The 23115-nt window shown below is 35.1% G+C and overlaps 1 protein-coding gene across 3 annotated transcripts in view; it reads left to right on the top strand.

The window, feature by feature from the left end:
* The window catches only part of TMEM117 (transmembrane protein 117), a 566206-nt gene that overhangs the window by 432970 nt on the left and 110121 nt on the right, over positions 1–23115 (top strand). For all 3 annotated transcript variants that reach the window (XM_032647238.1, XM_032647239.1, XM_032647240.1), the window contains one exon: positions 21734–21893. In XM_032647238.1, the coding sequence (XP_032503129.1) occupies positions 21734–21893 (160 nt within the window). The remainder of the gene's footprint in view (positions 1–21733; positions 21894–23115) is intronic.

The following is a 23115-nucleotide window of genomic DNA, read 5'->3' as shown; positions in this document are numbered from 1 at the left end:
AGTACATACAGGTTATAAAAATATACTGTACACTGTCCTTCTTAAAATATAAATTTAAAAAAATATAAATTAAAAATGCAAAAAAAAAAATGAAACACATTTATATTACTTAGTAAGGTTGATTCCCAGCTTTTACTATATATTTGCCTTTACTAGTGGGATTTTTTTCTTTCCTATAGATACTGACTTCTTCTTGTAGCTTTTTCTCTTCCATTAGAGAAGACCCTTTAACATTTCTTTTATGGTAGGTTTAATAGTGGTGAACTCTTTTAGATTTCACTGGCCTAAAAAATTCTTTCTCTCTCCTTCAGTTCTTGGTGATAACCTTGCTGGGTAGGGTATCCTAGGTTGCAGACTTTTCCCTTTCAGTACTTTAAATATAACATGCCCCTCCTAGGGGTGCAGGTCCCACCTGGTTGCTTCTCTTGTCTTCCTACCTGATTCCGTGTGATCTTTCTTACAGCCTTGAGTATTATTTACAAGAGTTTCCCTGCCAGCCTCAAGTCAGTTTTCAGCGAGAATTGCTTCACATGTAGGTGTATTTTTGATCTGTTCTTGGGGGCACATGAGCTCCACATCCTTCTACTCCACCATCTTTTTCTCCCCCATCCCCCTTGGAAATCAGGGTAGGTACTATCTTTTTCTCACAGGTGAAGACACTAGGGCTTGAAGAGGGTAAATAACTTACTCATTATCACATAATTAGTAAGTAACCGAGTTGTGATTCAGACATATGTTTGCCTAACTCAAAAACTAATTTTCCATGCCATTTGATCAAAATATCAAAATATAATATGGAAAGTGAAAAGAATCTAAAGTTTTTGGTCCCTATATCACCAAAATTATGGATTTTTAGTATCTTAGTTAGAAAGCATTTTGATATCATTAAAGATTTGGCCTATTTTCATTTACTTAAAGGTTTATGTTCAAAGAAGTTGATGCTGCAGATATTTGTGAGTATTATTGTTATATGAAAAAGTCATATTAAAAAATAAAGCTTAAGGAAGCAGTCCAATTTAATAATAGGAACATAGATGGAAGATACTGTGGTGTTCAATTACTCCTGCTGTTGATATTATGCCACTTAACTGGTAAAGAAAACCGCTGTAATTTTCCCAGTTGAGTGGTAAATTGAAAAGTAGGAATGTTTGAAAAACCTTTACATGTGCCAGCATTTTGAATGGAGTTTGGAACGATGCATTATAGTAAAGCTCAATTAGAAGCAAGTCAGGAAGCCCATCTGAAAGAAGTTCTGGAGTAGCATTTTTTTTTACTTTGCCCCCTGTAAAAATCACCTTATGGTAATTCTCTATTGATTTGAGTATAAATTTCACGATAGTGACCTTTGTTCAAAGTTGGAAAATTACCTTGTTTAATGAACTGGAATGAACAAATTTTTCAGTTTATCACACATAAACATATAAAGTAATGTGTATGTATGTGTGTGTTCCAATTTCTATAAATTTGCAAATAAACATGACATATTTGTTTGTAGCTGTAATACTATAGAAATAAAAAGAAAACTCACTTTTCCTTTGGCTGAATGTCGATGGCAGGGATCCTTTATTCACTCAGTGAAGAATAGGGAATTCTGTTCATTCCTGTTGCTTCCACAAATGCACATGTTTGAGGGAGATGAAGGAGGCAGCTTGTCTGAGGTACAAAAGTAATAGATATGAATACCTTCATACTCAGCCACCTAAGTAAAGTTTCATGTGGTTTGTGTTCAATTTTGTATAATTTTATAGCAGTTAACTTAATATGATATACCACTATTTTCATGGAATGTGATTCATTTTTGATATTACTATCTTCCTAAATGAAGCAGTTACCTTTAAGAATGCAAGCTAGGTAAGAAAAATTTCCTGACCAGAATTTGTGTTAATCCCTGCTCTCTATTTTTTATGTAATATTATTTATTGAAATTGTGCTTTGTATAAACCTCTGATTTTTGTTCTATCATGGAGAGGTAGTGGCATTTATAAGTTAACACTTTAATTTAAATAGGCCAGTGTCATGCTTAAGTGGCGTTTATCCCAGGAATGAAAGGATTCTTCAATACATGCAAATCAATCAATGTGATACACCATATTAACAAATTGAAGGAGAAAAACCATATGATCATCTCAATAGATGCAGAAAAAGCTTTCAACAAAATTCAACACCCATTTATGATAAAAAACTCTCCGGAAACTAGGCACAGAGGGAAACTACCTCAACATAATAAAGGCCATATATGACAAACCCACAGCCAACATCGTTCTCAATGGTGAAAACTGAAACCATTCCATCTAAGATCAGGAACAAGACAAGGTTCCCCAATCTCACCACTATTACTCAACATAGCTTTGGAAGTTTTAGCCATGGCAATCAGAGAAGAAAAAGAAATATAATGAAGCCAAATCAGAAAAGAAAAAGTAAAACTGTCACTGTTTGCAGATGACATGATACTATACATAAAGAATCTTAAAGATGCTACCAGAAAACTACTAGAGCTAATCAATGAATTTGGTAAAGTAGCAGGATACAAAATGCACAGATATCTCTTGCATTCCTATACACTAACAATGAAAACTCAGAAAGAGAAATTAAGGAAACACTCCCATTTACCACTGCAACAAAAAGAATAAATACCTAGGAATAAACCTACCTAAGGAGGCAAAAGACCTGTATGCAAAAACTATGACACTAATGAAAGAAATCAAAGATGATACAAACAGATGGAAAGATATATCATGTTCTTGGATTGGAAGAATCAACATTGTGAAAATGTCTATACTACCCAAAGCAATCTAAAGATTCAATGCAATCCCTATCAAACTACCAATGGGGGGGGCTTCCCTGGTGGCGCAGTGGTTGAGAGTCCGCCTGCCGATGCAGGGGACACGGGTTCGTGCCCCGGTCCGGGAAGATCCCACATGCCGTGGAGTGGCTAGGCCCATGACCCATGGCCACTGAGCCTGCACGTGTGGAGCCTCTGCTCCACAACGGGAGAGGCCACAACAGTGAGAGGCCCATGTACCACAAAAAAAAAAAAAAACTACCAATGGCATTTTTCACAGAACTAGAACAAAAAATTTCACAACTTGTATGGAAACACAAGGGACCTCGGATGTCCAGAGCAGTTTTGAGAAAGAAAAATGGAGCCAGAGGAATCAGGCTCCCTGACTTCAGACTATACTACAGGGCTACAGTGATCAAGATAGTATGCTACTGGCACAGAGACAGAAATATAGATCAATGGAACAGGGTAGAAAGCCAAGAGATAAACCCATGCACATATGGTCACCTTATCTTTGATAGAGGAGGCAGGAATGTATGATGGAGAGAAGCCAGCTTCTTCAATAAGTGGTGCTGGGAAAACTGGACAGCTACATGAGGCTTCCTAACACCCTGCACAGGGATAAACTCAAAATGGATTAAAGACCTAAATGTAGGGCCTGACACTATAAAACTCCTAGAGGAAAACATAGGCAGAACACTCTATGACATAAATCACAGCAAGATCCTTTTTGACCCACCTCCTAGAGAAATCGAAATCAAAACAAAAATAAACAAATGAGACCTAATGAAACTTAAAAACTTTTGCACAGCAAAGGAAACCATAAACAAGATGAAAAGACAACCCTCAGAATGGGAGAAAATATTTGCAAATGAAGAAACTGGCAAAGGATTAATCTCCAACTGACAAAGGATTAATCTCCAAAATTTACAGCAGTTCATGAAGCTCAATATCAAAGAAACAAACAACCCAATCCAAAAATGGGCAGAAGACCTAAATAGATATTTCTCCAAAGAAGACATACAGATTGCCAACAAACACATGAAAGGGTGCTCAACATCACTAATCATTAGAGAAATGCAAATCAAAACCACAATGAGGTATCACCTCACACTGGTCAGAATGGCAATCCTCAAAACATCTACCAACAATAAATGCTTGAGAGGGTGTGGAGAAAAGGGAAACCTCTTGCACTGCTGGTGGGAATGTAAATTGATACAGTCACTATGGAGAATAGTATGGAGGTTCCTAAAAAAACTAAAAATAGAGCTACCATAATACCCAGTAATCCCACTACTGGGCATATACCTTGAGAAAACCATAATTGAAAAAGATTCATGTGCCACAATGTTCATTGCAGCTCTATTTACAGTAGCCAGGACATGGAAGCAACCTAAGTGTCCATTGAGAGATGAATGGATAAAGAAGATGTGGCACATATATACAATGGAATATTACTCAGCCATAAAAAGGAACATAACTGAGTTATTTTTAGTGAGGTGGATGGACCTAGAGTCTGTCATACAGAGTGAAGTAAGTCAGAAAGAGAAAAACAAATATCATATACTGACACATATATATATGGAATTAAAAAAAAATGGTTCTGATGAACCTAGGGGCAGGACAGGAATAAAGACACAGACATAGAGAATGGACGTGAGGACATGGGGAGGGGGAAGGGTAAGCTGGGATGAAGTGAGAGAGTAGCATTGACATATGTACACTACCAAATGTAAAATAGATAGCTAGTGGGAAGCAGCTGCATAGCACAGGGAGATCAGCTCGGTGCTTGTGACCACCTAGAGGGTGGGATACAGAGGGTGGGAGGGAGACGTAAGTGGGGGGGGATATGGGGATATATGTTTACATATAGCTGATTCACTTTGTTATAAAGCAGAAACTAACACAACACTGTAAAGCAATTATACTCCAATAAAGATGTTATTAAAATAAAATATAATAAAATAAATAGGCTGGTGTTGAAGTAGATATTACTTTCAATTTGGGAAGTTAATGATATGGTAAAATAAATTCAGAGTTGCTTTCACCTATAACATGAAGTTTTTTTAGAATTCTAATGCTTCTCTGTATGTTTGTTTAATATGATTTCTCATGCCATTGAGAAAAATATGAGATCAGTTCTGCATTTATTATTTTAAGCATTTCTTGGATGATATGGCACCTTTAAGGCAAGATATTGCCATCTAGATAAGAGGGCTATCCCTGGAGATAATTGGCCATTTGATTGAGCTGCCATCAATGATGCTATACCTTTTTTTGGAATTATTGGAATTATTTGTCATTATGCTTCTTGTAAGGAAAAATAATTGAAAAATTCTGTACTGTACATGAAAAACACAAATAGAAAATGCACATATTCTTTCACCAGCTAAAACAAAATAGAGTAATCAAGCTGTATTCTTATAGTTCATAATTTATTTCATTGAAGGATCCCATTAACATTTTCAAAGTAATAGAATTGTTTAATGTTTTATAACATTTCAACTTAATAATTAGAATCTCTGTTTTAGGCTCTAAAATATTACTTACTCAGTTTCATGTCTTTCTAAAGAATTCTTGATATAGTTACAAACAAGCCAACATCGACTATCTATGTATATGAGCTACAGTTAATATGATAGAACTATCAGATTAATGGGTAATTAGGAGATAACATATTGTTTTCTGAATAGGTTATTTTTCCTCTGTTTCTTATTCATTTTTTCTGTCTCTGTTTTCTGCCTAAAAGATTTCCCACTAGCTGGAAATTCAGAGTCCATTCTCAGTGTTCTCTCTCACCTCCTTGATTTTACAACTATTAATTAAGCTTCACTCTATGGCATTTGTTTTCTTCACCAAGCACAAATGTGAACATTGACCTTCAGCATGACCCAGTAGCAGTGCTATTCCCCTGAATATCTGTTATCTTAACTCTGTGGGTCTGGGGACATAGGACAGTGTTTATGAGAGGAGGGTATGTGTGTGTGTTGGCAGGGGGTGGAGTGGAGAAACCTACTCAGAGATCCTTCAGATGAGAATGACATTGATGAGAAGATGTAAGGGAAGGCAAAGGAGAGGGGAGAAGTCTCACCTAACTGAGGCAACGGAAGTAAATGATAGCATGGGCAACCTTTGTTATTTAGTGCATATATGTATGTGTGTCAGGTGGACTAAACTACTCAGAGAACCACAGAAATCTGACAAAGCAGATGCTTTTCTAGATACCATAAAACCAACAAAAGGAGAAAATATAAAGATGTAGTTTTACTATATATATTATATTATATATTATAATATGTATATTACATATAATATAATACATATTACATTATATTATAATAGATATATTACATATAATACTGAATTTCACCATGTATATGGTTATTCACTGAAAGAGCCAAAATAAATAATAGTAACTACCATATATTAAAGCTAGCAACATTTTTGAACATTCTATAAACATTACCTTGTTTAATCCTCACAACAACAACCTGATGAGTTATGTACAGATAATGTAAGTGGTTCCCAAAGTGACAGAGCTGGAATTAGAAACCAGGCAGTATGATTGCAGAAAATGTGTTATAGGCATAGTGGATTGATGAACAAACAAATGAAAAACCAGCAAGAGAAAAAATATCAGCTTTGTGAAGATTCCTTGTTGAGAAGTAAAATAAGATGACATGAAAAAGAATGCTTAGGTGACTAGTTTTGATTGGGAGTTCAGAAAACACTTATCTGAGGTTTAAGCTGAATACTGTATAAGAAACCAGGAAAGCAAAGATGAGAACAGGAATTCAAAGGCTGCAAAGCAGGAAGGAACTTGGTGTGATCCAGGAACATAGGACAGGCCAGAGTGAAAGTGGTACCAGATGACATTGGAGATGGAAACAAGGTGATATCATGTAGGTCTAAGGTAGGGATTTTGGATTTCATTCCCAGTGCAATTGAGACACCATTGGAGGAAGCAAGTGATACAACCTGGATTATGTTCAACAGGTCATTTTTGTTGCTCTGTGCAGCATATATCATAGGGAATCAAAAACTACAAACAGTATACCAAGTACCCACTACTTAGGTCAAGAAATAAACAAATATAGGGACACACCACCCACCAGCCTCCTAGATTACAGTTCTTCACTCTGTGAGGTAAACAGATTAAGGTAACCGGAATTCATGTCTTATAATAATAATTTATTTGATTTTCTTTTTAGTTTTACAAACCTACACATACATCCCTAAATAATATATTATGGATTACCCATTTTTGAATTTTATGTGATTGTATATATTCTTTTACACCTTGCTTTTTTTACTCAACATTACATCTGTGAGTTTCCTCTGTGTTGTTGGTGTACTTGTGGGTTATTCATCTTCATCACTGTGAATTTTCTTTGCATTAATACAAGGCAATTTACTTATCCATTGAATTAATGTTGCTTCCAGTTATCTTTTTGTTAGTCATTATGATCAGTAATGCTAGAAATATTCTAGTGTGCACTGCAAGAACTTCTTTAGAGTATATACCCAGAAGTGGCTTGTATAGTATGTGCATTTTCAATTATATTACATAACACTAAATGGTTTTCCAAAGTGGTTATAACAGTTTAAACACTATAATTTAGTTCACACTGTTCCATATCCTCAACACTACTTGGTATTGTCAGACTTACATTTTTGTCACACTAGCAGGTGTGTGGAAGTATTTCTTCATGGTTTAAATTTTAATTTCCTTGAACTTTAATTAGTAAGAGCACCATTTCATATTAAGATTGACCCATAGTTTTCATTTTGTTACTTTGTCAGACATTAAATGAATTGGGAAACTTTCTCCTATGCTTTATAATAATATTAACTTTATAGAGGTCTAATACCTAAAACAAGTTTTCTTCTGTCTCTACTGTCTAATGTTTAAACTAGAATGGCTTTGTGGTTTGTTATGTGATGTTATTACCCTGTAACTAATACATTTATTATGGTAAAGTCAAAAATTCAAGTGGCACCAAAAGACATAAAATAAAAAGCAAACCATTACCACCTCTAGGCCCACTCCCAAGAGTGGCCACTTAAAACTTTTCCTGTATTTGGTTCTTCTGGTTTTTCTAATCTTAAATAATCCTAAACAATTTTTAATTGTATCAAGTTTAAACAGTAATAACAACAAACTATCAAAAATAGGAAATTTACTCTCCTATACCACCTTCTAATGCCCCTTCAGCCCAGTCTTTGGAGCGTTTCTTATTTATTTTCTTAGTGTTGTTTCTTCTATTTCTTGCCTTTAAGTAATGGCTCCATATTTCTCTGTGCCTTTTTTGCCCTTCCACACCCTCCAAGCTTCTATCAGCTATATTTTTTTTACACTGTTGAGGTTAATTACACACTTATTGTTGGAACTGTAATTGCCTTCCATGTTTTGTCTATTGATTCAGCCCAACATTTGTAAACCCACTAATGGTTTTTAAATTATACGCTATATTTTTAAATTTGATTCACTGAAGAATCAAATAATATGACTGATCATGTAATTAAGGTGATGACATTAAATCTGACATTAAGAGAAGACCACGTAACCGGTACCAATGTCAGATAGATCCTCTCTTTTCATATTCAAACAGCTGCCCAAAATCATGGATAGTAAGAGAAGAGAATAGAGAGAATTCTACCACGGCACTTCTCTTCCTGTTTATCATACCTGCCGTCTCCTTGCTTTGAGCTCCCCAGAATCTTACTGAAATGAAGACCTCTCTACTAAGCCTTTGTGTGTACCTATGCTCCTGCTTCCTTCATTCTGTGTCACATATATCTAAATCCAATTATCCCCTTCTTCTGGAAATTCAAAATCTTTCTCACTCATGTTCTCCTTGCTATTATGGGTTTACTTCCTTTTATAGATCATCAGTAAAACATCAATGGGATTGGGAGTGGTTAACAAAAGAACTGTTTATCATCTTGATGTAAAAGATGTTTATCTTAGCTAATTGTGGTTTAACGTTTGCTAAAAGTCCATAACTGCACCATGACAAAAAAGGCTATTGGTAGAAAAGGAAAAATTACTTTCCCTAACAAGTATAAACAGGTAAGAATTTGAGGCTTGGCACAAGCAGGCATAGGGGTCTAGTCAAGACTTATCTCGAAAAGCAAAGCATAGATTAAGACTATTTGATAAGATAGGTTCAGAAAACTCTTTCAGGATCAAAAGTCATACATTTAAGTACTAGAAAGAAGGGATTTTAAAAGACTAATTTTCTTTGTTTTTCTTTTCACATGTTTTTCTCTTTTTTCTTTTTTCTAAAATTTTTTTATTGGAGTATAGTTGATTTACAATGTTGTGTTAGTTTCTGTTGTACAGGAAAGTGATTCAGTTATATATAAATATATGATATATATACACACATTTTTTCAAATTCTTTTCCTTTATGGTTTATTTATAAGATATTGAATATCATTCCCTGTGCTATATAGTAGGACCTTGTTGTTTATCTATTTTATATATAGTAGTTTGTATCTGCTAATCTCAAACTACTAATTTATCCCTCCCCCACCCTCTTTCCCCTTTGGTAACCATAAATTTGTTTTCTATATCTGTTTCTGTTTTGTAAATAAGTTCATTTGTATCATATTTTAGATTCCACATATAAGTGATATCATATGGTATTTGTCTTTCTCTTTCCGACTTACTTCACTTAGTATGATAATCTCTAGGTCCATCCATGTTCCTGCAAATGGCATTATTTCATTCTATTTTATGGCTGAGTTTTTTTCTCTATATATATTGCATTGTTCTGTAGTTAAGCTTCAACTCTATGGCAGCATTTCCCACTTCCCCCTCCTATACACATCTCACTTCTCCTTGAGGGTGGCCCATCTGGGGTCTGGAAGGGGAAGAATGTAGGAAGAAAGAGTCCCCAGCAGCTAGTACCAACATTTTAGACTCCTGTATCCCACAATGAACAGTTCGAACTATTATCACAAGCATAAGAGTAGATGTTTGGCATTTCTTTTGAAGGTTCCCATCCAGTATGCTGTAATAGTGCTTATTGGGCTCATGCAGTCCCAACATCTCGTTACCAAACACACAGTGAAATTCATGTGGCATCACCAGTGTCAAAAGATCTGTGAACCAGGAAAGAGTATAAACATCTTACAGTGGAAATAAGGAAAAAAGGATGACCTTCTAAAATCCCTCAACTGGAAAGGAAGGCAGAATGGCACTAGAGCCCTTCATTCCTAGATGAGGAATGGATGGTGTTAGAATGATAAGGGTCTAAATTGTAGCTACCGCGAATGGGGCCAGTAAACTAAGTATAATGAAAATGTACAAGTTTGAACTGGATGAGTTAATTCATCCAAATTTTACTTATTTCAGAAAAAAAAAAACCTCCCTTTGGAAACTACCTACCAGAGAGTCACACACCTTATATCCTTTAAATGTTCTTGAAATTAATCATAATATGATGATAATTTTTGAAGATCACCTAATTTCATTAAGTTAATGGATGATACTTTCCAAGTCTGCATTGGGCCAAATCAGATATTTCTGTGCCTGTGCAAGCACACAACCAGCTCCAGGGTGGGTAGTCTTTTTTTAACTTAATGCTACCAAACAAAGCAGAGCAAATTATTATCAATGAGAAATAAGGGTTTGTGTGTTAAACACATCACCTCTAAGTTTTTAAAAAAACGCACAAGTCTTATAATTCAAAGAAAATCTCCTTAACTACTTGAGAGTGAGATAATTCGTAGTAGCTTTATCCTTGAATACCTGCTGAATAATTTGGAGAAATAAGCCTAAAGAATGATTGGATTATTACCTTTAAATTATAAAAACAATATTTAAAATCTTCAGTTATCTCACATACATTCCTCACAACATCATAAATAGGTAAGTCAGAATAGCACAGTGGCTAAGAGCTTGGCATTGAAGTCAGAGACACATGGGTTTAAAATCTAAGCTCCATATTTAATAGATTTGCGATCTTGGATTACGTAATCTCTCAGTCCAGTGTTCCTTATGCAAAACGAGGTGATTAATTGTACTTACCTCATACGATTGGTTTGAGAATTGAGTATATGGGTGCAGTAATATAACTACCTAATACTTTATAACTGCTATCATCATCATTTACTTCTTCTTCATCATCATCATAATCATAATCACCAGTTCAGAGATAAGAAATTAATCCTGAGAGGGTAACTGACTTTTCTGAGTGCACATAAATAAGTACTATAAGCCATGACCAGAAGCCTGTTCTTCCCTTTCCCTTGACGAGGTTTTCTTTTTAAATATATGAAGAGTTTTTCTCATGGAGTAGATTCTGACTAATAACCTGTTAGTGCAAGGAGAGTTAAATTTAACTAAGAGAAATTGCATTTAGGTATTAGGTGGCATTTTAATATGCTTCGATGCACTTTGAAAGCATTGTTTTTTCTTGTTACATTTTAAGAAAAGACATCAATAGAACCTTCCCTGTACAATTATTTATGCACTTGAAGACAAGAAGCTGGACCAAAACTTTTTTTAAGGCTAATTTTGGTTTTTTAATTCAGTGAGCATTTTCCTGTGATTAGATGTTTCACAGAAGCCTGGCTTTATTTTCCAGATTGGATAGGTAATGATTTTAATTGATCTTAATTATCTCAGATTTCAAGAGCTAAGCATTTCTATATGTGACTTGGAAATATTTCCAATAAGCAATTATTTTAGGATCCCAAGAGTCCTAAATTTCTAGAGCTGTATTCGTTTTCTATTTGCTGTATAACAAATCACCACAAACATAGTGTTTAAAAAAACAACACTCATTTATTTTCTTATAGTCTGTAGGTCAGGGCTGGCAAGATGTGTCTGGATTCTCTGGTCAGGCTTTAGTCAAGTTGTCAGCTGCCTTCTCATCTGGAGCACAGGGTTCTTTCCAAGCTCCTTCCTGTTGTTGGCAGATTTCAGTTCCTTGTAGTTAGAGGACTGACATCCCCATTTTCATGCTGTCTGCCAGGGCTGCTTTCCACTCCTAGAGTGTCTCTCATGTTCTTGTCCCATGACCCCCTCCATCTCAACAACAGAGAACCTCCCTCTCACACTGCAAATCTCTCCAACTGCCTCTACTGCTACCAGCCAGAGAAAACTCTCTGTTTTTAAAGAGCTCATGTGATTAGGTTAGGCCCACCCAGATAATCTCCCATTTGATTAACCAAAGGCCAACTGATTAGTAATCTTAATTAAGTCTGCAAATATCCCTTCTGACATATAAAGTAACATAATCACAGGAATGATATCTCACAGTATTCATAGGTTCTGCCCAGACTCAAGGGGAGGAGATCATACAAGGTCAAGGATCATTGAAGGTCATCTTAGAATTTTGCCCGCTTGCAGAGCCGAGGGTACTACCAGGGCAAATATAGGTTTCTGCAGCTCTCTGAATAGCTATCTCATAGTCTGTTCTCAAACCAACTTTCTTTCCAACTTCCCTACTTCATTAAGTATTATCCGGGTTTAGCATAAGTTCTATTAATTTTGCTTTCAAATATATTTTTTATTTATCCTCTGTATCATTATAACCATATCATTCATGCATTACTGCAGTTGTCTACATTCTACTCTTTGTCGATCTGTGCTTTAACTTCCCTCCAGGACTGAAGCCATCCTGCAAAACAATGATTTTGCTTGCGATATTTGCATAAACTCTAATAAAATTATCAATTACTTGGCTAATTGCAACCAAATGGTTTTAAATTGATTACCCAAATAATTTGTCTCTTCCTCTTTACTAGTAGAGATCCTGGGAGCAGAACACAAATTAGGCCCATATCTGAGTTTACAGAGAAAATATCTGAAACTATATTTACATCCAATTTTGCAATTTTCAAAGGAGTCGTGTTAAAGAAAGAAGTGTGCTCTACAGTGGTCCATCTTCAGTCTATATCCCATAAAACCTCTATGTAGTATCTGGGGGTTTTGACCACAAATTCATTCCTGAAATTATCTTTCTCTCTGGCTTCTATAATATTGTTTTATTTTGGATTTCTTCATATATCATGTCATATGTCTATGGCCTTGTCATCCTCCAGCCTTCTCTGGATATACCATAAAAAGAGGTGACCTTCAAGACTCTGTCCTTGATTTTCTCTGTTCTTTTTATTCCTTTTTCTTTTTTTATCTGAAAAATTTTATTAATCGTCATGTCTTTAAAAATTACTTGTATTTGAATGAATCAAAATTCAGGGCCTGATCTTTCCTTGACCCAGATTCCTATCTCCAGTTGACTATTATTCATTCCTGTATAGATGTCCCACCAGCTCCTTAAACTCAACAAGGTGTTCAAAACAGGATTCGTAATATTTCATTCCTGGTTTCTTTCATATTTCTCACTTCAGTTAGTGACGTCACAATCTTTTTAGTCACAAAACCTAGAAACTTTGGAAACATCTGGCACTCTTCCCTAATACTTCACTACCACCCACTACCATTTCCATATTTTCTTTCAAATTCGTTTTTTGCCTGCAATATCCATTCCACTATTGCAATATACTCATTTTTTAGGTCTAATTTTATTAAATGTCCTAGCTACTTTTCATACCTGAATAAAAATAAATCAGATATTCCTGAAAACTTCCATAGCATCATGGTTTTTGCTTAACTTCGGGTTTGATTGTTTTGTATATACTGCCATTATTTAGCTGGTGACAAGTTCCTTAAGGGCAGAGGTCATTCCTATGTCCCTTCAATTTATGTCTGTGCCTTATATGCTCAATAAATGTTTCTTGAATTCTCTGTGCCCTTGCATGCATTACAATATGACTTTCTCTTTCAAAAGCAACTGTTTTTCAATCTTGTACATTACCTGAAATTGCTTTTTCTACCAAGGAGCTATCTAAATTCTTGATAAAATTACACTTTTACGTAGCTTCAAAATTCTCCACTGGGTTGACCAGACAAGGTGGATGATCTGCTTTTAAATTGCCAACAATCTATCCTTAATTAAATCAAATTTATAAGTTGGTCCTCTGATCACTAGTGCCAACATGCTCTTTCCCTATTTTTGAGTGAGGTATTTTTTCTAGCTGGTCCTGAATTATTTATAAATAAATCAAAGATTCTTCACAGGTTCCCAAGAGAAAATAAATATATATCTGCGGTCATAAAGCTTTAGATGTTTTAAAAAATCTTTTCCATTAGAATTCAAGAATGAATCATGTCCCTTATGAAACCTAATATAAATTTTTTGATCTTCCATTGTGACATGACATTATTTCCTTTAAATATTTTTGCATAACTTTAGGGAATTTTTCTGTTCCTGGAGTCTACTTTGTAGTCTTCTTTCATAAAAGAAAAGTATTTTATGTTCATAATCTCTACTTTCCTAGCCATTATATCATGTCCTCAATGTCTTTGAAAAGATTCTTTCTTCCAGGGATACTTGTGGAGAGTTCTGAAAGCATTCTTCCCAATGGACAGTCTCCTGATGATACATTCTTCAACAGATATTTGAAATGATACTGAAAATGTACTTTTGGTCTTGGTTTGACTTATGTAAACATCTTGGCTGGCTTCAACAAAGTCACAAAATTTTACCTGAACCTTTATTTTTAACCCAGTATGTAAATTCATCCTATTTTTTAAATCAAATAAAGCATACTTTCGTCCTGCTCACCCCAGAAGATCCTGGTTTTTCTTATTTTTTAAAAAAACAAATTTAACAGGAAAAAAATGCAACATGGTATGTTTAACTTAAATTTTCTACTTTGCATTTTGAAAAGTCAAAAGTATGTTTGGAGTATCATAGCTATCGTTTTATTTTCATTAAATAAACAATAATGGGTATAGTTCTTGCTGGCATTATCTGTAGTTAATGAGCGTTTATTTATACCCTTATCTTTATTACCACTTTCATTACTGAACTTGTGGTAATATTTTATACCTGGGGTAACAATTAGTAGAGTATATCTCATATGCTTCATCCTACTGAATTGGTGAATTATTTAGTAATTACAAGGTAATTCACTAGGAAGAAAAATTGTGCTGGTGAGTTTGCTAAGAGACACAGAAGATTAACATGCCCACTAAGTCCATGCAACCTAATTTTTCATTGCACAGGCCTCTTTCTTTGCTCTGTAAATACTGGAGGAAGTACCATGAGTTGCAGAAGTATCTGAACTTGGTGAAGGGTAAGGGATAAGTATTTCCTACATCAGGTTAAATAGATTGATTTATTCATACTGTTTTTTAAATATCAACAGTGTGCTGGTCATTGATAATCAGTAATGAATGACACAGCCCAAATCCTAAGGACTTTGCAGTCTACTAAGTACTTTTTCCTAGAACGCGTGTTTTATTCCACCCCTAAAACTATGAAACACAAAGAAAATAAAATGATTTCTCCTGACCAAGACTAACTCTGCTCTGTATCAATAAGCTACTTTTAAGAACCTCTGAGTAAACTAACATCACTCAAACATAGGTAGAAGAATTCAAGCCACTAAAAGAAATGTGGTCATTTCATTTCCACCTCTTATATCAAGACTGCCAATGGCCAGGGCTCCACATAAAGTTGCGATAGTTGGACACTGCAGAACTCCAAGGGACATTGTTTACATAGATTAGGATGCCAGGACACTGTCCACATAAATTACAATCTGTGTGGCCAAATGGCCCAACCCAGAAGTGCCTTTTTCAGCCACCTCTTTCATGCCCTTTCAGGAACAAGAGTTACCAACAAGTTCCTTCTTCATTCCAATTTGCTCAGTGTTTTTTGAGCTCCTGCTATGTTCAGAGCACTTTCCTTCATGGAATAATAGACAGATATAAATAACACATAAATGTATACTTTAATGGACAACATTAGAGTCTAATAATTTCCTTTATAGACTCCAGATCCCAATGCAGCCACAAATAAGACAAGTTAATAACTGCATCTTCTTTCTCAGGGATCCTATCTTAACAAGTGTGTTCAGGTTGGCCAAGAACTGACTGTGATGTTTACTTAATGAAAGCCACATGGAGAAGCTGTGCTCCCTCCCTAGGTCATTTAGCAAACATCACCTTTGTGTTCCCTTGGTGCTTCCTGATCCCAAGAGTGGGAAACTGGAAGGACACTAAAACCATTTCCTTACAGAATTCTAAGGAGCAATCTTGACTTCGTCAGCTAGGCTACAGTACTGAGTAAACTCATGAATTTCAGGATGAACTGGCTTGAGGACCCAAGTGGTGATTGTTTTACTAACAGAGTTGCAATGGCAACATTGATCATTAAAACAAGCAAAATGGAAAGTGTCAGCATTCTCTCATGGCCATCTGTGACTTCTCTGTGCTGGTAGTTGATATTCAGAATGGAACTGGATGCTTGAACTGGCTCTCAGTTTTGCAATGAGAAGTGAAGGAAAGCATTCTTCTGTTTATGCCTGCTTGTTGTATTTTTCCCTCTAAACGACGTGGTGAGAAATTATGATATTAAATCATTTAAAATTCTATTGCCATGCCACATTTCATTTCATGTATTTCATACTTTGAAATATGAGACTATATCTAACTTAATTGTGAGATTAAATTTGCTATCTTGATCCGTGCATTCATTCTTTCTTGTAGTGATAACATTAAACCTTTCATTTTTAATAAGATTTGCAGATTTTTATATTGCTATGAGAAATCATGAAACACGATCTGACTTGTTTTGATTGAGTTCCGAAATTTTAACACAAGTATTATAGAAAGAAATTAAAGTGATTTTTTCTTCCTGTAACCATCACAGTAATTGTGCAGCAAGATCAGAAAGGAATATGATATTCATGACTGGAATCAAAGATTATAAACATTTTAGAACACGAAAAATGGCTAATATATTAAAACACATAAAAGCATATTTATTATGTTGAATCACATGAAATTGCTATTTTTAGTAGGATAAAACATGGTCAAATTTTGGCAATTTTGTTTGGTTCAACATATATTCTTTTAGTTAGGAGATTCTGTACATTCCTGCTGCCTGGTTTAATCAAAATGAAATTGTGTGATAACTAACACTGAGTTAGCCCTCTGTGGATAATCGAAGCCTAATGCCAGTTCTTTTCTCTATTGATTTAATCCCTGATTTCAGGCTGTTTAACTATGCAATAAGTCTATCTTAAAGTGGTTATGATTAGAAGAAGAAAAACAATATTAACTAATTTAATTACTTAAAATAGAAGTTCAGTATTTTTTAAAGTCCAGAAATTAGTGTGAAAGAGTGGTTTAGACTATGAATTAAACCAAATTGGGGAATTATCTTGATTCATTTATATGTACTACTCTGTTTCCAGTCAACATACACAATAGATATTTGGGTAGGCTATAAAGTATGTTCCCAGTTGAGATCCAGATGATATTAAATTTTTAGCATGGGCTTCCCTGGTGGCGCAGTGGTTGAGAGTCTGCCTGCCGATGCGGGGGACATGGGTTCGTGCCCCGGTCCGGGAAGATCCCACATGTCGTGGAGCGGCTGGGCCCGTGAGCCATGGCCACTGTGCCTGCACGTCCGGAGCCTGTGCTCTGCAACGGGAGAGGCCCCAACAGTGAGAGGCCCACATACCGCAAAAAAAAAAAAAAAAAATTAGCATATCTGAAGATTTTTAGCAAAAGAGAGAAAGTGGTTTACTACAGGGCAAGTCCTTGCTCAGAGTAGTTCTCATGGTAGTTCTGTCCTTGGCAGTCTGTGTGACATGAGTGAGTCCCCTAACCTCTCTGGAAACATTTCATTTTTTCACTTTACAGACAACTCATAGTGCACATATAAATTCACACTTCTTAGCAACTCTGTGATTCCCAGGAGCCCAGCCCAGAGATTGGGAAGCAGTGAATTAAAAAAGCTCTGTTAACCTTTCTTGGTCTCACATTCTAATTCCTATTAATCTAAGAGGAATTAGCAACAGTTGAGGAAAAGCAAACAAACTGGAAATCTGAAAACAGGGAAGTGAGACTAACCACTTGAGCTGATAATTATGGATGAGTTCTTTCCCTTTGACTGGTGGCCAGAAACCAGAGACAGTAGAATTGATGAGCCAGGATGTCCTGCTGGTGCTGGCTGCATATTGAAAGGAAATAATCCAGATAATTGTTTAATTGGATGCTATTTAAAAAGAGAAGCTGAAACTCCCAAGAATCGTGATCCAGAGTAAACATCTTTTCAACCATACTGGTTAAATAAAAACCCAAGGGTGCTGCATTGATGGTTAGCATCCCTGAGGGTCCATTTTCACTGCCATGAAAATATCCCTGTTAACTGTTTCCTGTCAGTCCTTGTCAGAGTCTCTGTGAGTTTTACGTTTCAATATTAAGTATTCCTGGATGATAATTTTCCAACATTATACTTATAATAAAAATGGAAAATAAGTGAAATCTTAGCTACAGACCTAGTAACAAGAGTGTAAAATCAAGTGCTTCCTATGAGAGACAATACGTACAATGGTTGTGACACATACTGTCATGAGTCAGCCTAGGTTTGAATCATCTTATATCTTATATAACGTATAAAGTCTTTAACTCAGGTCCAGTTATTTGAACTTTCTGTGACTCAGTTTCTGCACTTGTAAATTGGAGGTGGTGACAGTAGACTTGTAGTAAGGATTATACTATTTTGTGTAAAGCTCTTATACCAGACCCTGACACATTACAAGTGGCATATGACTGTAACAGTAATTTGTAATTGAGTCATGGTTCTTTTAAACTGGTGTTTTAACTGAATTATCTTAGCATGGTAAAGTCTATCAATTTTACAAGATGTGACTCAGAAAAACAAGCCACAAGCAATACATTTGCTTCCATACCTATATCTAGATAAGGCATTGAATATAATTTTGGAGGTGAAATGACCAATTAATGTATTTTGGTCCCCCTTTTCCTTTTCTTTATTCCGTTCTCTTGACTTATTTTTACAGCTTTCTCTGAGCTCTATGGATTCATATTTAATGATTGCCATTTTTATTCTTTTTTTAGTATTAAATATTAAATATAGGGCAGAATACCTCCTTTAATTTCTCTTTAGAGTAATAAAATATTACCAGTAACTTTTTCTTAAGATCTGTAGCAATACTCTTTGTCAAAACAGAAGTACTTAATAAAGCCAGGAAAACACCTATGAAAAGGTCTTAGGAGGAGTATTATTACATATTGGATAAATGAAATGTATCAAATAAAGCAAACATCTAAGACATGAATTGGTGCAGATTTGATCTCAGGAAGCTCTTATACAACAGGCTTTATGATAAATTCTAATTACCAAAGAGTCTTAATGATTAATTTTAATGACTTTATTCACAATGAAATTGTTAGCATGAATAAGAATAACTCCTTTGAACAGATTTGTGGCTGCCAAGGGAGAGGGGTAGGCAGGTAGAATTGGGAGTTTGGGATTAGCAGATGCAAACAGTTATATATAGAATGGATAAAACAAACAAGGTCCTACTGAATACCCCAAGGAACTATATCAATACCCTGTGATAAACCATAATGGAAAAGGATATGAAAAAGAATGTATATATATATATATATATATATATATATATATGTATAACTAAATCACTTTGCCATACAGCAGAAATTAATGCAACATTGTAAATCAACTATTCTTCAATAAAATAAATTTAAAAAAAGAATAACTCCCTTATAAATCTTGTAATAGATGAGGTTTGTGATTTCTCAACAAATGCTTATTCCAAAATCTCAGATTTTGTCACCTAAAAATATTCCTCTGCATTAGTATTTAATTTTACAGTATCAGTTTACATATTTAGACCAACAAAGTAACATTAGAGTATGAATTCCAATGTAATCATCTGTCTTCACAAAAAGAAGTTTCCAGGTAGCTCTTGGGGAAAATACAAGGATGATATTAAAAATACTAACCTGTTGGGACTTCCCTGACATTCCAGTGGTTAAGACTTTGCCTTCCAACGCAGGGGGCATGGGTTCATTTTTTCCTGGTGGGGGAACTAGATCCCACGTGCCTCGGGGCAAAAAACCAAAACATAAAAAAAAAAAACAGAAGCAATATTGTAACAAATTTAATAAAGACTTTAAAAATGGTCCACATCAAAAAAATCAAAAAAAAAAAAAACTAACCTGTCAACCACAGGCTTGAACCAACAGGATGGATGCTGGCCATAGAGTTGGAGTAAGGTGCTGGAGTACCCATGTTTCACCAAGACTTCACCCTGTAGTGCTGGATAACAGGAAGGTGTGGGGTCTTGTGAAGGAAGCTGGGGAGGAAAAGAAGGGGGAGCTTGAGAGAATTGGGATCCCAACCATTTACCAACCTGTACGGTCATACAGTACATCCTGAAGAATTATATATATTCATAGCATCCTTGTGAAACACACATATGAAAAGCCAAGAGTGATGAGGAAGTACCCTTATCACCAAAATGAGATTCAAAGAATAGTCAATATTTATCTATTCTTCATGGAAGTTGTTATATTCCTTGTTGACAAAAGAAATTGTGGTAATTGCATTCAAATTTCCTTGAAGTTTCTCAAACTCAAAAAGACAAAAACAAATGAATCAACTTAACCTGGAGAAAATTTTGTTTAAAATTCCAATATTCTTATGTTTGACTATATAATATTTGCAATTTCTTTCTATTTGTATTTTAATAATTATTTTGGATTTCTCCCATGTTCATTTAATCCATTTGAACTTCTGGAAATGCTCAAAGATATTCTAAACAGTAGCAAAGATAATTTTTAATTTATGTTTTGGAGATCATGAGTCAAATTCTTTTGAGAGTCTGCAATTTTAATAAAATAAGTAAATTTTAAAAAATTTATTTTCCAAAATTAAAAAAAAATGTATATTTTCTATTCATGGGGGAAAAATCTAAAGAGGAGTTCATTATACTTATTTTATCAGAGTATAACTTGTTCCAAATAAAAAGTTGTGAAAAGGAAAACCAAAATTTCAGTTTAGAAATTTGTATTCTGTTCAATTGTTAAGAGAATTCCAGGATGATTCATATTATTCCATTTTTCTTTTCTCTTATTTATTTATTCCTTTACGTTAAAATTATTTTCAAAATATTTGGTGTTCTTTATTTTCCTTTTTATAATTCAAAACAATCTCTGTATACAAATATAGTTCTGAAAGCAGAGGCTTTACAACATTATGGACAATTCTCTGGCAGATTGAATTTTCACTGCCCGGATTTCAGATTTACTTTGAATGTCAATATTAAAGACTAATTTAAATATGTTTTGATTTCTATAAAAAGCTTAATTGATAATTATTACAGTTTCAACAAACATTCTTTGAACTCCATCTGCATATAATTATGTAAGATTTTACAGGAGCTACAAAAATAAGTAAGAGAAAAATCTCAGGCCCCTAGTATCTTATAACGATGGATGGAGGATTAGACATGGTGTGACCTGGACAGGTCACTAGGCCACAAGATATCTATGATATGAGTACCATGAGGAGAAGAGGCTACACAGTTGGCACGTAGAGGTGGTTCCTCTACAGAGCTCATCAGGCTAGGGAATAATGAAGGGACCAGTCTATCTTCCCTCTCTTCTGTAGAATAACCATGGAATCCAAAGACTTCCTTACCCATCTGCCTTATGTTCCTATATATATTTGTTCACCACCCTCAGTAAAACAATGTATGTGTAATGAGAGTTACAACCAATGCTCTCTTTGGGACATATATTGCACTAACCAAGATTATTTGTAATATTTTATTGTTAACTATTTGTTCTATAACCATTACCTTATTGCCCTTTAGGGAAAATCTTGGAAAAGATGCTGTCATACCATTTTCTAATTGCTTTTGAAAGAAAGCTCTTAATTTGCTTCTTTTTTCATCTTCCTTTGGTGACTATGCCTTAGGATAGGTACTTGGCAAGGGGTAGACTTTTAATACAGCAGATCACATGCACTCTGCACTGTTTATATTATTACGTCTAATGTTTTTTACTGAGTGTCTTGTTCCTTTCAGGACGGTTCTTTTCACTCTGACATCTGTGGTTGTACTTGTCATTACAACTGACTGGATCAGCTGGGACAAGCTGAATCGGGGATTTTTGCCCAGTGATGAAGTTTCCAGAGCCTTCCTGGCTTCTTTCATCTTGGTCTTTGACCTCCTTATTGTAATGCAGGTAAGTGGCTTTGTATTTTCCTCCTCTCACTGAAGCCACTCCCTGCTTTGTTCTCAGTAAACAAACACTACACAGTGAAAGGCTCCATAAAGCTAGAGAAATGCATAGTTTACAGTTGCTATAAATGGAGCCTTCTCTGATCATATTTTCAGCAATTTTACTGAGAGGATAAACCAACTGGGCTTTTATGAAAAGGGCACCAAAAAGTCATTGTATGACCATTGAAAGGTGGCCCCTGGAAACCATACAGAATGGTTGTGGTATTTTTGCCAAAGCTTCAGGGAAAAAAACAAAACAAAGCAAAACAAAAAAACGCCTGCCATTTAGTAAATGGAAAGCTGCAGAGATGAGGATGATATAAGCCAACAAAGCAGGGATGAGCAATTGCCAAAGCAACTTAGGGCTTTAGAGCAGTTGAAATGGAATAATATAAAAATGCTTTTTCTGCTTATAGAAATTATCACTTTCTTTCAGTATTCACCAGAGATCATTCCATTTTCATGTAAACAATATTTCTGCCCTGCTTAGCAACAGATTCTTTGTACAATGGCATCGTGCTTATCAGTGCTACTCGTGTAATCTTCTGGTGTGAATGCTTTGGGGTCTTAGGGGTGTTCCTTTGAATCTAGCGGAAAGAGACATTAACTATTACTTGGCACTTTATCTTGTTCATTAAATACCCATCCATTTGCTAGACATTTTCTTCTTACTTTCATAAGGCAATTTTGTGTTTTCCTCTCCAGAGGCATTGTAAGTGACCAGAACAAAGGCTCCATTGCTGAAGGGAAAGTAAACTTCATTGTGTTCTGAATTTATGTGAGATTTCACAGGATAGCAGATTGGTTTTCTCATCGCTAATCGCTACAGGCAAAGAGAGGCCTTTATAAGAGATTAAGTGTTTTAGTGTTATTGTTTTGTTTTGGTTTTGGGGTTTTTTTGGTATATAACATAGCCGAGGTGTGAGAGGCTCAAGAGGGTTCCTAGAGTATATTATTATTTTAGTAGATGATGATTTAAAATACATTATGGTTTTTAAAAATTAAATGAAATTGAATTATTTGTCTCATCTAAAAATTGATGTATTTCTTTTTTATTTCCCATGGGATAGTTTAGCATAGTGAAGAAAGCCCTGGACTTTGAGTAAGGAAGCATTGGCAAGGTTCCATATCTGTCTCTCACTTGCTATAGGACCTCCTCTGGATATTTATAAAATTGAATTTAT

This window comes from Phocoena sinus, chromosome 10 (assembly GCF_008692025.1).
Source record: "Phocoena sinus isolate mPhoSin1 chromosome 10, mPhoSin1.pri, whole genome shotgun sequence".
NCBI classification, from domain to species: domain Eukaryota; kingdom Metazoa; phylum Chordata; class Mammalia; order Artiodactyla; family Phocoenidae; genus Phocoena; species Phocoena sinus.
Note: the sequence above shows the minus strand (reverse complement) of the source record. Positions and strands in the feature narration are given on the sequence as shown.